This window comes from Leptodactylus fuscus, chromosome 9 (assembly GCF_031893055.1).
Source record: "Leptodactylus fuscus isolate aLepFus1 chromosome 9, aLepFus1.hap2, whole genome shotgun sequence".
NCBI lineage: Eukaryota > Metazoa > Chordata > Amphibia > Anura > Leptodactylidae > Leptodactylus > Leptodactylus fuscus.
In genome coordinates, this window is record NC_134273.1 from 7,029,630 (window position 1) to 7,045,997 (window position 16,368).

The window sequence follows — 16,368 nt, forward strand, 5'->3', positions numbered from 1 at the left end:
GCTATCTGTGCGCACTGTCAGGTCTGGGCAGGTTTTCTACCTCTTAGTGTTACAGATTGTCCGATTAAATGATAGAAAACAGTAAAAGTAGCCGCAGGACGGTGTCAGTGTATACAACCTATATACTAAGTAACTAACTCAGGGTTATAGGAACAGCTTGTTTATATTGGAGATTTACAGAGCACGAAATATAATCTGTAAATCATTATTAGGAAAGATGATAACTAGAGGCGAGAGCAGGTGCTCAGTAATACCGCACAGAAGAACCGGAGAGGATGGAAAATATCTCGTCTGCAAATATCAGAACTGGAACAGAATAACAGGGCGCAGAGAGAAAGTGATCACAACAATCTAATACCGCATATTGTATTATAGTAGTTATATCCCTGTACATAGGAGGTAGTATTATAGTAGTTATATTCTTGTACATAGGAGCCGTATTATAGTAGTTATATTCTTGTACATAGGAGTAGTATTATAGTAGTTATATTCTTGTACATAGGAGGTAGTATTATAGTAGTTATATTCTTGTACATAGGAGCCGTATTATAGTAGCTATATTCTTGTACATAGGAGCAGTATTATAGTAGTTATATTCTTGTACATAGGAGCAGTATTATAGTAGTTATATTCTTGTACATAGGAGCAGTATTATAGTAGTTATATTCTTGTACATAGGAGTAGTATTATAGTAGTTATATTCTTGTACATAGGAGCAGTATTATAGTAGTTATATTCTTGTACATAGGAGCAGTATTATAGTAGTTATATTCTTGTACATAGGAGCAGTATTATAGTAGTTATATTCTTGTACATAGGAGCAGTATTATAGTAGTTATATTCTTGTACATAGGAGTAGTATTATAGTAGTTATATTCTTTTACATAGGAGTAGTATTATAGTAGTTATATTCTTGTACATAGGAGTAGTATTATAGTAGTTATATTCTTGTACATAGAAGCAGTATTATAGTAGTTATATTCTTGTACATAGGAGCAGTAATATAGTAGTTATATTCTTGTACATAGGAGGTAGTATTATAGTAGTTATATTCTTGTACATAGGAGCCGTATTATAGTAGCTATATTCTTGTACATAGGAGCAGTATTATAGTAGTTATATTCTTGTACATAGGAGTAGTATTATAGTAGTTATATTCTTGTACATAGAAGCAGTATTATAGTAGTTATATTCTTGTACATAGGAGCAGTAATATAGTAGTTATATTCTTGTACATAGGAGGTAGTATTATAGTAGTTATATTCTTGTACATAGGAGCCGTATTATAGTAGCTATATTCTTGTACATAGGAGCAGTATTATAGTAGTTATATTCTTGTACATAGGAGCAGTATTATAGTAGTTATATTCTTGTACATAGGAGCAGTATTATAGTAGTTATATTCTTGTACATAGGAGCAGTATTATAGTAGTTATATTCTTGTACATAGGAGTAGTATTATAGTAGTTATATTCTTGTACATAGGAGTAGTATTATAGTAGTTATATTCTTGTACATAGGAGCAGTATTATAGTAGTTATATTCTTGTACATAGGAGGTAGTATTATAGTAGTTATATTCTTGTACATAGGAGCAGTATTATAGTAGTTATATTCTTGTACATAGGAGTAGTATTATAGTAGTTATATTCTTGTACATAGGAGTAGTATTATAGTAGTTATATTCTTGTACATAGAAGCAGTATTATAGTAGTTATATTCTTGTACATAGGAGCAGTAATATAGTAGTTATATTCTTGTACATAGGAGTAGTATTATAGTAGTTATATTCTTGTACATAGGAGGTAGTATTATAGTAGTTATATTCTTGTACATAGGAGGTAGTATTATAGTAGTTATATTCTTGTATATAGGAGTAGTATTATAGTAGTTATATTCTTGTACATAGGAGGTAGTATTATAGTAGTTATATTCTTGTACATAGGAGTAGTATTATAGTAGTTATATTCTTGTACATAGGAGCAGTATTATAGTAGTTATATTCTTGTACATTGGAGCAGTAGTATAGTAGTTATATTCTTGTACATAGGAGTAGTATTATAGTAGTTATATTCTTGTACATAGGAGGTAGTATTATAGTAGTTATATTCTTGTACATAGGAGCAGTATTATAGTAGTTATATTCTTGTACATTGGAGCAGTAGTATAGTAGTTATATTCTTGTACATAGGAGTAGTATTATAGTAGTTATATTCTTGTACATAGGAGTAGTATTATAGTAGTTATATTCTTGTACATAGGAGGTAGTATTATAGTAGTTATATTCTTGTACATAGGAGCAGTATTATAGTAGTTATATTCTTGTACATAGGAGTAGTATTATAGTAATTATATTCTTGTACATAGGAGCAGTATTATAGTAGTTATATTCTTGTACATAGGAGCAGTATTATAGTAGTTATATTCTTGTACATAGGAGCAGTATTATAGTAGTTATATTCTTGTATATAGGAGTAGTATTATAGTAGTTATATTCTTGTACATAGGAGTAGTATTATAGTAGTTATATTCTTGTACATAGGAGGTAGTATTATAGTAGTTATATTCTTGTACATTGGAGTAGTATTATAGTAATTATATTCTTGTACATAGGAGTAGTATTATAGTAATTATATTCTTGTACATAGGAGTAGTATTATAGTAGTTATATTCTTGTACATAGGAGTAGTATTATAGTAGTTATATTCTTGTACATAGGAGCAGTATTATAGTAGTTATATTCTTGTACATATGAGCAGTATTATAGTAGTTATATTCTTGTACATAGGAGTAGTATTATAGTAGTTATATTCTTGTATATATGAGCAGTATTATAGTAGTTATATTCTTGTACATAGGAGCAGTATTATAGTAGTTATATTCTTGTACATAGGAGGCAGTATTATAGTAGTTATATTCTTGTACATAGGAGTAGTATTATAGTAGTTCCATTGTTGTACATAGGAGGCAGTATTATAGTAGTTATATTCTTATACATAGGAGCAGTATTATAGTAGTTATATTCTTGCGTATAGGAGCAGTATTATAGTAGTTATATTCTTGTACATAGGAGGTAGTATTATAGTAGTTATATTCTTGTACATAGGAGCAGTATTATAGTAGTTATATTCTTGTACATAGGAGTAGTATTATAGTAGTTATATTCTTGTACATAGGAGTAGTATTATAGTAGTTATATTCTTGTACATAGGAGTAGTATTATAGTAGTTATATTCTTGTACATAGGAGCAGTATTATAGTAGTTATATTCTTGTACATAGGAGTAGTATTATAGTAGTTATATTCTTGTACATAGGAGTAGTATTATAGTAGTTATATTCTTGTACATAGGAGTAGTATTATAGTAGTTATATTCTTGTACATAGGTGGCAGTATTATAGTAGTTATATTCTTATACATAGGAGTAGTATTATAGTAGTTATATTCTTGTACATAGGAGGCAGTATTATAGTAGTTATATTCTTATACATAGGAGCAGTATTATAGTAGTTATATTCTTGCGTATAGGAGCAGTATTATAGTAGTTATATTCTTGTACATAGGAGGTAGTATTATAGTAGTTATATTCTTGTACATAGGAGCAGTATTATAGTAGTTATATTCTTGTACATAGGAGTAGTATTATAGTATTTATATTCTTGTACATAGGAGTAGTATTATAGTAGTTATATTCTTGTACATAGGAGCAGTATTATAGTAGTTATATTCTTGTACATAGGAGTAGTATTATAGTAGTTATATTCTTGTACATAGGAGTAGTATTATAGTAGTTATATTCTTGTACATAGGAGCAGTATTATAGTAGTTATATTCTTGTACATAGGAGTAGTATTTGACCTGGCGAGCGCTCTCACTGGTTTCCTGACTGCTCACACTCACCCCTACCTACCCTTTCACCCCCCACATTTAGTCCTCTCCCCCACTCATCTGTCCCACTAACCCCTCCCTCCCCCCCCCCCCTTTTTTCCTTTTTCTTTTTTTTCTATGTTGCTTTCTTTGTCTTTAATTTTTTTTTTTTTTTTTATTCTTCTGATTGTATTTTGTATTGCACTGTGTGCTTTTTCTGTTCGCAGGGCGGGTGTTCGCCTTGTAACTTGTAATTGTTTTTTCTTTTCTTATTGTTTAAAAAAATTTTCAATAAAAATTTGAGTTATAAAAAAGGAGTAGTATTATAGTAGTTATATTCTTGTACATAGGAGTAGTATTATAGTAGTTATATTCTTGTACATAGGAGTAGTATTATAGTAGTTATATTCTTGTACATAGGAGCAGTATTATAGTAGTTATATTCTTGTACATAGGAGTAGTATTATAGTAGTTATATTCTTGTACATAGGAGTAGTATTATAGTAGTTATATTCTTGTACATAGGAGCAGTATTATAGTAGTTATATTCTTGTACATAGGTGGCAGTATTATAGTAGTTATATTCTTGTACATAGGAGCAGTATTATAGTAGTTATATTCTTGTACATAGGAGTAGTATTATAGTAGTTATATTCTTGTACATAGGAGTAGTATTATAGTAGTTATATTCTTGTACATAGGAGCAGTATTATAGTAGTTATATTCTTGTACATAGGTGGCAGTATTATAGTAGTTATATTCTTGTACATAGGAGCAGTATTATAGTAGTTATATTCTTGTACATAGGAGTAGTATTATAGTAGTTATATTCTTGTACATAGGAGCAGTATTATAGTAGTTATATTCTTGTACATAGGAGTAGTATTATAGTAGTTATATTCTTGTACATAGGAGGTAGTATTATAGTAGTTATATTCTTGTACATAGGAGGTAGTATTATAGTAGTTATATTCTTGTACATAGGTGGCAGTATTATAGTAGTTATATTCTTGTACATAGGTGGCAGTATTTTAGTATACAGTTTTAACTTATCCAGGTTTTCTTTTTTTAATAACTCACAGATTTGCGCACCTGCCATGATATTGGGGTCACTACTTGTTCTACAAATCTTTCCTTTCCCTTGAATCTTTTCTTTCTTTCCTCCTGGCTACTTGGAGCCTCTTGGCACTGCTGCATTACCAGGAGAAGAATCTCCCATCTCTCCAGTGTCTTCTCACCACTGACCTCTCACATCTGTCCTTTCCCTCTTCACTCTCTGGAGCTATTTGCATTATTTTTCTGTATATCTTCCCAGTTTAGTTTTGCAATTTGGAGGCTTTACACAAATCTATCAGTTTTTGGAGAGCCCGGGCGCGACTCTTGCAGCAGTGCTATTAAAAGCCAATATCGTGTAGTGCAGCAGTCACTGTGATTTAATGAGTGACCCCGTCCAAACCCTTCACTGTAACCTCCTCGTGTTTCTGCTGTGAGAATGATTTTCTGCACTAAAAGTCGTCACACTTTTTCCATTTTCCTCCCCCAAACATTATAATTGGCACTTGTTTGGCAGCACACACTTGGCGTTATGCATAAAGCAAAGCTAAACTCTGAGCATTCGAGATACTGGGAGCCAAACCCTGGCAGTGACAGATATATTGGTAAAATAGAAATTACTCCCTACGGTTCATTAGTTTAGCTCTTCTTTAATGGAGCGTATGGAAAGGAGAATTGTAAAAAGAATCATGGCGGCTTTCTTCAAGAAATGGCACCACTCCTGTCCAGAGGTTGTGTTTGGTATTGCAGCTCAGCTCCATTGAAATGAAAGGGATTGATTGCAGTTAGTACTTCGATACCCCCTCCCCCCTGGACATGGCGACGCTCTCGCCAGGGCTCCCCCACTTTACTGTATGGAAACCTCCAAGGTCTTGTGTGATTGTGGTGAAGGGGAAATAAAGCTCAGATTGGGTTGGGAATATCAGGCTGGGTAATGTGTATAATAAGCCCTTGTCTGATCGCAACGCACCAAACATGTATTAGGTGTTTGGTTTTCATAGAACTTCCATATTTTTGATATTTCACTTTAATCTCTTGCAGATGTGATGTCGCTATAGGTGGATTATAGTCTATAGTCTCAGGATTAGGCGATTGCTGATTGGTTGTTGTGGCTGATGACATCATTTATGTAGGAAGAGGTGGAGTTATCTATTCTTAAAGAGGTTTCTGATTGGTTGTTGGGGGAAATGACATCATTCATGTATCAGGGCTGTGGAGTCAGAGTTGGGGGCATTTGTGGGTGGAGTTAGAAAGATAAGTTTCCTCCGTCTTCTAGATACAACTATTGTAATAATATCCAATTATTAATATTGTATCCATTTCATGTATAGTTTGCTACAAAGTTACTTCCTTAGGAGTTCAGTTATGAGATTCTTAATGGATTGGAGGAGCTTTACTGTATCTCGCTGTCAGCCATGTCTGCAGGGTCGGAGTGCTGGCGAGAGGGAGGACAGATTTTCTTGAAGGAGTTTCTGATTGGCTGTTGTGGGAGATGATGTCACACACGGGATCTAATATAGAGCCTAGCTACAGGCGGGGCTATACCTTTCTTAAAGGGGCTGTGTGATCTACGCTTCTCCTTCCCATATGTCCTGCTCTTATGTCCCTCCCATATGTCCTTCCCATATGTCCTTCCCATATGTCCCTCCCATATCTCCCTCCCATATCTCCTTCCCATATGTCCCTCCCTTATCTCCTTCCCATATCTCCTTCCTATATGTCCTTCCCATATGTCCTTCCCTTATGTCCCTCCCTTATCTCCTTCCCATATCTCCTTCCCATATGTCCTTCCCATATGTCCTTCCCTTATGTCCCTCCCATATCTCCTTCCCATATCTCCTTCCCATATGTCCCTCCCTTATCTCCTTCCCATATCTCCTTCCCATATCTCCTTCCCATATCTCCTTCCCATATGTCCTTCCCATATGTCCCTCCCATATCTCCTTCCCATATCTCCTTCCCATATCTCCTTCCCATATCTCCTTCCCATATCTCCTTCCCATATCTCCTTCCCATATGTCCTTCCCTTATGTCCCTCCCATATCTCCTTCCCATATGTCCTTCCCTTATGTCCCTCCCATATCTCCTTCCCATATCTCCTTCCCATATGTCCCTCCCTTATCTCCTTCCCATATCTCCTTCCCATATCTCCTTCCCATATGTCCTTCCCATATCTCCTTCCCATATGTCCTTCCCATATGTCCTTCCCTTATGTCCCTCCCATATCTCCTTCCCATATCTCCTTCCCATATCTCCTTCCCATATCTCCTTCCCATATCTCCTTCCCATATCTCCTTCCCATATGTCCTTCCCTTATGTCCCTCCCATATCTCCTTCCCATATCTCCTTCCCTTATGTCCCTCCCATATCTCCTTCCCATATGTCCTTCCCTTATGTCCCTCCCATATCTTCTTCCCATATCTCCTGATGCGACATCTAATCTGCTGTACTGTACGGCCATATTGGACAGTCTTATTGAATAGATTTGGGGTTGTATACAGTTGAGTTTACTTGTATGGCTAGCATAGGGTACAGGTGATCGTCCTGTTGACTTGTGAATACCAGCAGCAGTGCCCCATTAATACCGCAGGTATCTTCAGGGTTAACCACCATCCTAGTTGAGTTGCATTGGACATGGCGGCTCTCCATTCCCCGTCTCCAGTGCATTGCATCACTCTCCGCGAATATCCTGTTTGTCCTATGCAGTGATTTACAGAGAGACAGATGCAGTACTTCATATAGGACGTCTCCGCTGCAGCAATCCATCAGTGACATTGCAAACTCATCGGTGCTGCTGCAGAGCTGGGTTAGCAAAACTCTCATTATTACACCCTATTAAGCCAGGACCGGGAAACACTTTCCAATGAACATAGAGATCTGGCCTGGGATTGTCGAGGCCTTTGTAGGAGGCCGCAGATCGGAGTTTTCTATTCATACATCGCCACTTCCAGCTGTTGTTATTGAAATCCCCACATAATCTCTCGGGGTCAGAGGACAGTCATCCATGACTGCGGCTCTAAAAAGGTTATGCTGATTTCAGTTGTCAAATATTGCCCCCTTTTCTCTTTTTTTCTATAACCGCCATTCTGCCTTTTCAACAGGAAAGATCCAGCCAAGAATTGTATTACATGAATTTAAAGTCTTAAAAGTGTTCGCTCATTGTAGGAACACGACATGCTCTGGATGGGATAATTCATTCCCCTTTATTGCGGGAAGACAAGGGTTTTTTTTTTTCTTTCCTGGGATTTCTTGAATACATTTTGCACTGGATTTGGGCCGTCTTAGAAGCCAAACAATAGACGTCTGCCTCATCGGTAGGAAGAAGCCGAGTGTTACTGGGGCAGCCGAGACCATGATAAATTGTATTAAATACCAGTCACCAGTCTATATAGTGGTCGTGTTATAGACCCCATAATATACATTGAAAGGCCTTATATATAACATGAATCTACTTATAACATTGTCACTTTGTAAATATAATTATTCTGTACTGATCCTGTTACATCCTGTATTATACTCCAGAGCTGCGCTCACTATTCTGCTGGTACAGTCACTGTGTACATACATTACATTACTTATCCTGTATTATACTCCAGAGCTTCGCTCACTATTCTGCTGGTGCAGTCACTGTGTACATACATTACATTACTTATCCTGTATTATACTCCAGAGCTGCGCTCACTATTCTGCTGGTGCAGTCACTGTGTACATACATTACATTACTTATCCTGTATTATACTCCAGAGCTGCGCTCACTATTCTGCTGGTACAGTCACTGTGTACATACATTACATTACTTATCCTGTATTATACTCCAGAGCTGCGCTCACTATTCTGCTGGTACAGTCACTGTGTACATACATTACATTACTTATCCTGTATTATACTCCAGAGCTGCGCTCACTATTCTGCTGGTACAGTCACTGTGTACATACATTACATTACTTATCCTGTATTATACTCCAGAGCTGCGCTCACTATTCTGCTGGTACAGTCACTGTGTACATACATTACATTACTTATCCTGTATTATACTCCAGAGCTGCGCTCACTATTCTGCTGGTACAGTCACTGTGTACATACATTACATTACTTATCCTGTATTATACCCCAGAGCTGCGCTCACTATTCTGCTGGTACAGTCACTGTGTACATACATTACATTACTTATACTGTATTATACTCCAGAGCTGCGCTCACTATTCTGCTGGTACAGTCACTGTGTACATACATTACATTACTTATCCTGTATTATACTCCAGAGCTGCACTCACTATTCTGCTGGTACAGTCACTGTGTACATACATTACATTACTTATCCTGTATTATACTCCAGAGCTGCGCTCACTATTCTGCTGGTACAGTCACTGTGTACATACATTACATTACTTATCCTGTATTATACTCCAGAGCTTCGCTCACTATTCTGCTGGTGCAGTCACTGTGTACATACATTACATTACTTATCCTGTATTATACTCCAGAGCTGCGCTCACTATTCTGCTGGTGCAGTCACTGTGTACATACATTACATTACTTATCCTGTATTATACTCCAGAGCTGCGCTCACTATTCTGCTGGTGCAGTCACTGTGTACATACATTACATTACTTATCCTGTATTATACTCCAGAGCTGCGCTCACTATTCTGCTGGTGCAGTCACTGTGTACATACATTACATTACTTATCCTGTATTATACTCCAGAGCTGCGCTCACTATTCTGCTGGTCACTGTGTACATACATTACATTACTTATCCTGTATTATACTCCAGAGCTGCGCTCACTATTCTGCTGGTACAGTCATTGTGTACATACATTACATTACTTATCCTGTATTATACTCCAGAGCTGCGCTCACTATTCTGCTGGTGCAGTCACTGTGTACATACATTACATTACTTATCCTGTATTATACTCCAGAGCTGCACTCACTATTCTGCTGGTCACTGTGTACATACATTACATTACTTATCCTGTATTATACTCCAGAGCTGCGCTCACTATTCTGCTGGTACAGTCATTGTGTACATACATTACATTACTTATCCTGTATTATACTCCAGAGCTGCGCTCACTATTCTGCTGGTGCAGTCACTGTGTACATACATTACATTACTTATCCTGTATTATACTCCAGAGCTGCGCTCACTATTCTGCTGGTACAGTCACTGTGTACAGACATTACATTACTTATCCTGTATTATACCTCAGAGCTGTGCTCACTATTCTGCTGGTACAGTCACTGTGTACATACATTACATTACTTATCCTGTATTATACTCCAGAGCTGCGCTCACTATTCTGCTGGTGCAGTCACTGTGTACATACATTACATTACTTATCCTGTATTATACTCCAGAGCTGCGCTCACTATTCTGCTGGTCACTGTGTACATACATTACATTACTTATCCTGTATTATACTCCAGAGCTGCGCTCACTATTCTGCTGGTACAGTCATTGTGTACATACATTACATTACTTATCCTGTATTATACTCCAGAGCTGCGCTCACTATTCTGCTGGTGCAGTCACTGTGTACATACATTACATTACTTATCCTGTATTATACTCCAGAGCTGCGCTCACTATTCTGCTGGTGCAGTCACTGTGTACATACATTACATTACTTATCCTGTATTATACTCCAGAGCTGCACTCACTATTCTGCTGGTCACTGTGTACATACATTACATTACTTATCCTGTATTATACTCCAGAGCTGCGCTCACTATTCTGCTGGTACAGTCACTGTGTACATACATTACATTACTTATCCTGTATTATACTCCAGAGCTGCGCTCACTATTCTGCTGGTGCAGTCACTGTGTACATACATTACATTACTTATCCTGTATTATACTCCAGAGCTGCGCTCACTATTCTGCTGGTGCAGTCACTGTGTACAGACATTACATTACTTATCCTGTATTATACCTCAGAGCTGTGCTCACTATTCTGCTGGTACAGTCACTGTGTACATACATTACATTACTTATCCTGTATTATACTCCAGAGCTGCGCTCACTATTCTGCTGGTCACTGTGTACATACATTACATTACTTATCCTGTATTATACTCCAGAGCTGCGCTCACTATTCTGCTGGTACAGTCATTGTGTACATACATTACATTACTTATCCTGTATTATACTCCAGAGCTGCGCTCACTATTCTGCTGGTGCAGTCACTGTGTACATACATTACATTACTTATCCTGGATTATACTCCAGAGCTGCGCTCACTATTCTGCCAGGTATAGTTGCCATTGGCTACTTATGTCTCAGCAGTGGCCACTAGAGTTTCCTTGTAGTATTGCACACACCCCTTGAAATTAATGGGCAGTCCAGATACACCAAAACAAGGGTTGGTATTCAGTAGTGACTCTCATGTTTTGCCTATAGAGGGGGTTTCCAGAAGGGGGCGCTCCTCTGTGAAGTGAATATGTATATAGATTAAGGAGGGTCTCTGGATCTCTTATATAAAGCAATATTGGAGCGGACTGTCTAACAGCTGTTACTGCGAGATTTCCCTTATGTAACCTCAGACGGGGAGACGGGATCTCGCGATTTTGTTTGGTTGGAACGCATCTCGAGATAATCCCAATCAGATGTTACTTAATAATGTTACTTTAAATCTATCAAGGATCTCAGTGCTCACCCCTGGAGGGGGATACCTCGGCCCTGATCTGCTCATGTGTTACCAGTCACTCGGGGTTATCCGGGGTAACGCGTTATTATAACTCGATCTGTTCCACATTTCCTGTTAAGTTGCTTGTGCATTAAGGATCCGTCCAGGTGCAGATATTTTATTCGTCTTCAAATCTTCTGAAAACCCAAACCGCACAATAACTCAGCCGGGCCGAGCGCTGTTTATGGTGTTTATCGTTCATGTCCATTTACAAAAATCAATAAAGTTGTGCTGGATGATAACGGGCGGCGTATTGAAATATTAATTTGCGCTTCTCTTTTGCAGGACATTTGGGCTTCCAAGACAGCTTCGTGACTTCAGGTGTTTTCAGTGTTACAGAACTTGTCAGAGTGTCGCAAAGTAAGTGCCCCCCTCCCCCCCGCATTGATTCTGCTTATATGTCAGGATGCAAAGTATCGCCGTCGTAATGGCGGAACAGATAGAAACAATGTATCCAGTTGTAATTGCTGACATCACTGAGGGCAACCTGGCAGCGGGGTCAGACTGTCGTCTGTATCCATCGAGACCCCGGAGCTTTATACCCAAAATGATAAAAGTAAAAGTTATTTCCACAGTTGCCATATGTGATATATTGGTGCAAAATTGTATCTACCCTTCTACCAAATCGTGACTATGAAGATCATGACATACAATGTATCACATAACAGGTAATGGTTTCTATGTGTGCAGTGGCCCCCGGCCCTGCTCTGAGACCCCCATGGACACCGGAGTCCGGGTCTGACCTTTCATAGGATACTGATGTCGTCTGCATGAATGACACCGCGTAGAGTGATCATTACCGGCCGTCAATACTCACTAAGCACACAGAATTCGGAGGAGTCGCAGCTCTCACCCTCCAGGTCGATACATTAGAGGAGCCATCACTGAAACGAACCACCTGCACATTCCTGACCCCATGTGTAAGGCTCTGTTCACATCTGCACCTTCCATCAGATCCTATATGAATGTAGCAGAGTTATCCCGAACTTCTGCAACTGGTGAAACTGCTGCAGTGACATATCTTATCATACAAGGCACAAAAACACATGAGAAGTTACTGGAAAGTGTTCTACTGATTTGTCTTTGGTTTTTGTTGTCTTCTGGGGTAAGATATTGCACCGCAGCCGTGTAACCAATTCAGGTTAAGTCTGACCGTCTGTGCATTGGGAGTATTGTGTGATGTATACCCCCGACACAAGGTTCTATATACTGTATAGTTAGACACTGAGCATTGACTTCTGTTGTAAAATCAGACACAGTATACAGCGCTGTATACATTCCTTGCACAGTATGAATAGAACATTAGAGATCAGGGGGTCTCTTCATATAAGGTCAGGGGTAGCAGAGAGTCACCATCATTTTATAAATCACATATATATATTAATGCACACATCCAGACCATGTGACATATTTCATATTGCAGGATGTCTATTAACACAGCAACATAACTGCGACTCTTCAAATTCAGAACTACAACTCCCAGCATGTCCTGGAAGCTGCACTTATTGCAATGCAACAATAGAACCAATGGAACCAACCGTGACTACAACCCTTGGGGTGTCAGCACAGGTTGGGGGTTGTAGTAGGCTCCAAACTAAACTGGGACAGATCTACTGTTGGAAGGTGTGGTGAAACAAATTAGTGTAACTTGTAGGAGCAAGTACATAAGGAAAGTGGATACAGCAAATGTATAATAATGTAGATTTGTATAGCCTGCGGGGTTTGTGAGAGATTTGGTTACACCACCTCCAGATCTGCAGCGTTGCCTACTGGTGCACATTGCTATAATACTGTTCATCCTGATCCTCCTGATTCCTAAGCAGAACCATTGAAATATAAAGGGTATACCTATAATATCTGCTATTGGAGTTGCCTCAGATATCAGAGACTAGAAAAATGGCTGAGCAGACTACAAAAAGACCCGACCGGAGAAAATTCCAGGACTTTCTCAGTCGATCAGTTTCTTTATACATTGTATCAATTTCTGTCATGTTCTATTTGTGTTGTCTTTATATTGTATCCATTTCTGTTGCGTTCCTTGTATATGTTGTCCTCATATTCTATCAGTTTCTTTACATTGTATCAGTTTTTGTCGTGTTCCGTTTGTTGTGTCTTTATATTCTATCAGCTCCTTTATACATTGTATCAGTTTCTGCCACTTTCCCTGTTAGTGTTGTTTTTACATTGTATCAGTTTATGTTGCTACATTACAGGAGCTGCAGGATTTAAAGGGCCAGCGCCTTGTCTCATAGGCTATCTACCTAGGTGTTTGTACTTAGGATTCCTTGCGCCTCCGTCCCCAGCATCCATTGATACGGCTCCAGGAAGCTGTAATGTATATACTATGCTGTGACCTCTGCAAATGTCGTATAAAGTCAATTTGTATAATTGCTTGAAAATTTACAGCGTGAGCCGGGCAGCAGATAGGAGGCAGTGTCTGACCTCATACCAGGTATAAATACTGGGTCCCAAAACTAATCTCCGCTCCTCAGATCCATCCATAAAACAGAAGTCCCTAAAAGGGAAATAGATTGCGTTGTGCGGTTTATGTCCATGTGACCGGCATACTAAGGCGGTGGAGAAGGTTACAAGGCGATAAGGATTTACTATGTATCATTCTGAAGTCTCTGCCGCTACTGCTGGGGAACTACAAGTCCCAGCATAATTGAATACTGTCCCACTGTTGTCTATATCCAATCTTCTGCCAGCCCCAGAATGGGGGGGGGGGGTCACAGACTTCCAAAGCCCAGATTGTCCACAAATGTTTGCCACTGCTGCCGGAGAACTACAAGTCCCACAATGGATGATCAGTAACACCAAAGACCTAGAACTGTATCTAAAGGAATGCTGTTGGAGGACTACTAGTCCCAGCATGGGCTTCCCCAGACAGGCTGGTCCTGGTACCAAGAACCATAACCCTCAGCATGTATTGTATGATGGGAGTTGATGTTGTGCAACGTCTGATGAAGCACAGATTGGGGACACCATTATAGACAGCAGCAGATGAACCTAGGGGGTCAGGGGTCCGCACTGGCCAAGTCTTGTGGTCAATCTCTGCCTGTTCCAGCATAGTTTGGCTCTGACCATGGGGGAAGGGAGGGGGGTCTGTGGTCAGCGCTGGGTCCTGGGTTCAAATCCAACCGGGTCAAAACCATTTCAGCACAACAGGTTCCCTTTAAATAGCCCAGGTATTCCACGAATGAACTCGCCCACATTCAGTGCCAGGCACAGATAAGACAACGCCGCCCCCCTGCAGATCATATATTAAACCCATCAGAAGTGCGAGTCCCATTTTGCGGAGGAATGTGCGGTCACGTCAGGACAGGCTCGCTCAGGAGAACAGTTGGTTCTTATTTAGTCGTCTTTTCTTTGTTGCTACATTTCACTAATGAGTCAGCAATGTTTCAGATATGATTCAGATGTGCTCCAAAGGTCGGCAACGTCTTACGCCCTCCATCGTACCAGGCCACCCACTACTCTAGTAAGGTGCATGCCGCACGCCATGTGTCCGCCGCTCTGCTCTTACCTTACACCCTACTGGTTCCTCTATGTAGGTAGATAACGTAATGGACCTCATCATAAACACTTTGTATAATATTTTATGATTTTTCAATTTATTCATAGAGGACATAAGGCCGACAGCAATAACACAGCGACTCCTAGTGGCCAAATTACAAGGATAATTTTCTAATAAATTGTATTTTCAATGGGTCATTGCCACTTTTTAGTTAATCACCTATGCGTAAGATTAGTGTATGATTGATAGGGATCCAACCGCTGAGACCTCCACCAATCATGAGCACAGGGGTCCTATGTCCCATATATGAATGGGCCATGAAGCACCTGGGCCACAATGCAATGCTTGGACCATGCTGGTCATGTATCTCCAGGGGATAAGCCCATAACTTGGGACTACCCCTTTATGCCTTCACCAATCTCAAGACCTCTGCTTGCTGTCAGTAAATGGTGTACATCCAGATGTTGGAAACCTGTACAGATCTTATAGTTCTCACGGCTGAGGGTTTGTTACAGTTGTATCCAGTCTAGATAATCCTCTGCGAGCTGAAGACTTCAGAAGCTGCTGCACAGATGTGTCTGCTGTCCTGCTGGTTTACTACAATGTATCAGTCTACAGTCCAGAGAGTTCATCTAATATTCTAGATTGCTACAATGTATCAGTTTAACTTCCTATGTTATATCTAGGGCCAACCTTAGCAATAGTCTGAACCCGGGGGATGTAGTTAGGTCAGGTCATAGTGGGGGCGGCCTCAGGTGTATGTGGACCCCGGGGTGACTGTCTGGATCTCCTTTGTCTTTATAAGCATAAAGCTCAGTGACCCAGACTGCCGCTCATCCACCATGCCCGATGGGCCCTGCACTCGCCTTGTGCAGGATTTCTATAGGGGCCCCTGCATCGCTCTGATCCTGCCATGAGAAATGTCCCCGCACTCCACTGTGCGCTCGGCTCTGCTATTCCACTGAAGGAGCTATTTGTGCCGGGATATTAGAGGGAAGAAAAAGATTATAATAAAAAATAGCCTGCAGCCCGAGAATGAGCAGTCGCAGTGACCTTGCCTTTTGTATGCCATTACACAATTCAATGGCAGTCCACTCAAACCGTGCGCTCGATCAATATCCTATTAAAGCTGCACAAAAAGTCTCCATAAACTTAGTGGTTTATCCATGTTTATAAATGGAGCTCAGCATAATGAGAGGGTCAATAGAAAGCTGCACTAGTGAGTCTGGAGGAAGAGCCG

At 39.4% G+C, this 16,368-nt stretch overlaps 1 protein-coding gene across 17 annotated transcripts in view; it reads left to right on the plus strand.

The window, feature by feature from the left end:
* NFIA (nuclear factor I A) overlaps positions 1 to 16,368 on the plus strand; it is a 338,101-nt gene that overhangs the window by 247,958 nt on the left and 73,775 nt on the right. For all 17 annotated transcript variants that reach the window (XM_075287768.1, XM_075287770.1, XM_075287775.1 and 14 more), the window contains exon 4: positions 11,897 to 11,971. In XM_075287768.1, the coding sequence (XP_075143869.1) occupies positions 11,897 to 11,971 (75 nt within the window). The remainder of the gene's footprint in view (positions 1 to 11,896; positions 11,972 to 16,368) is intronic.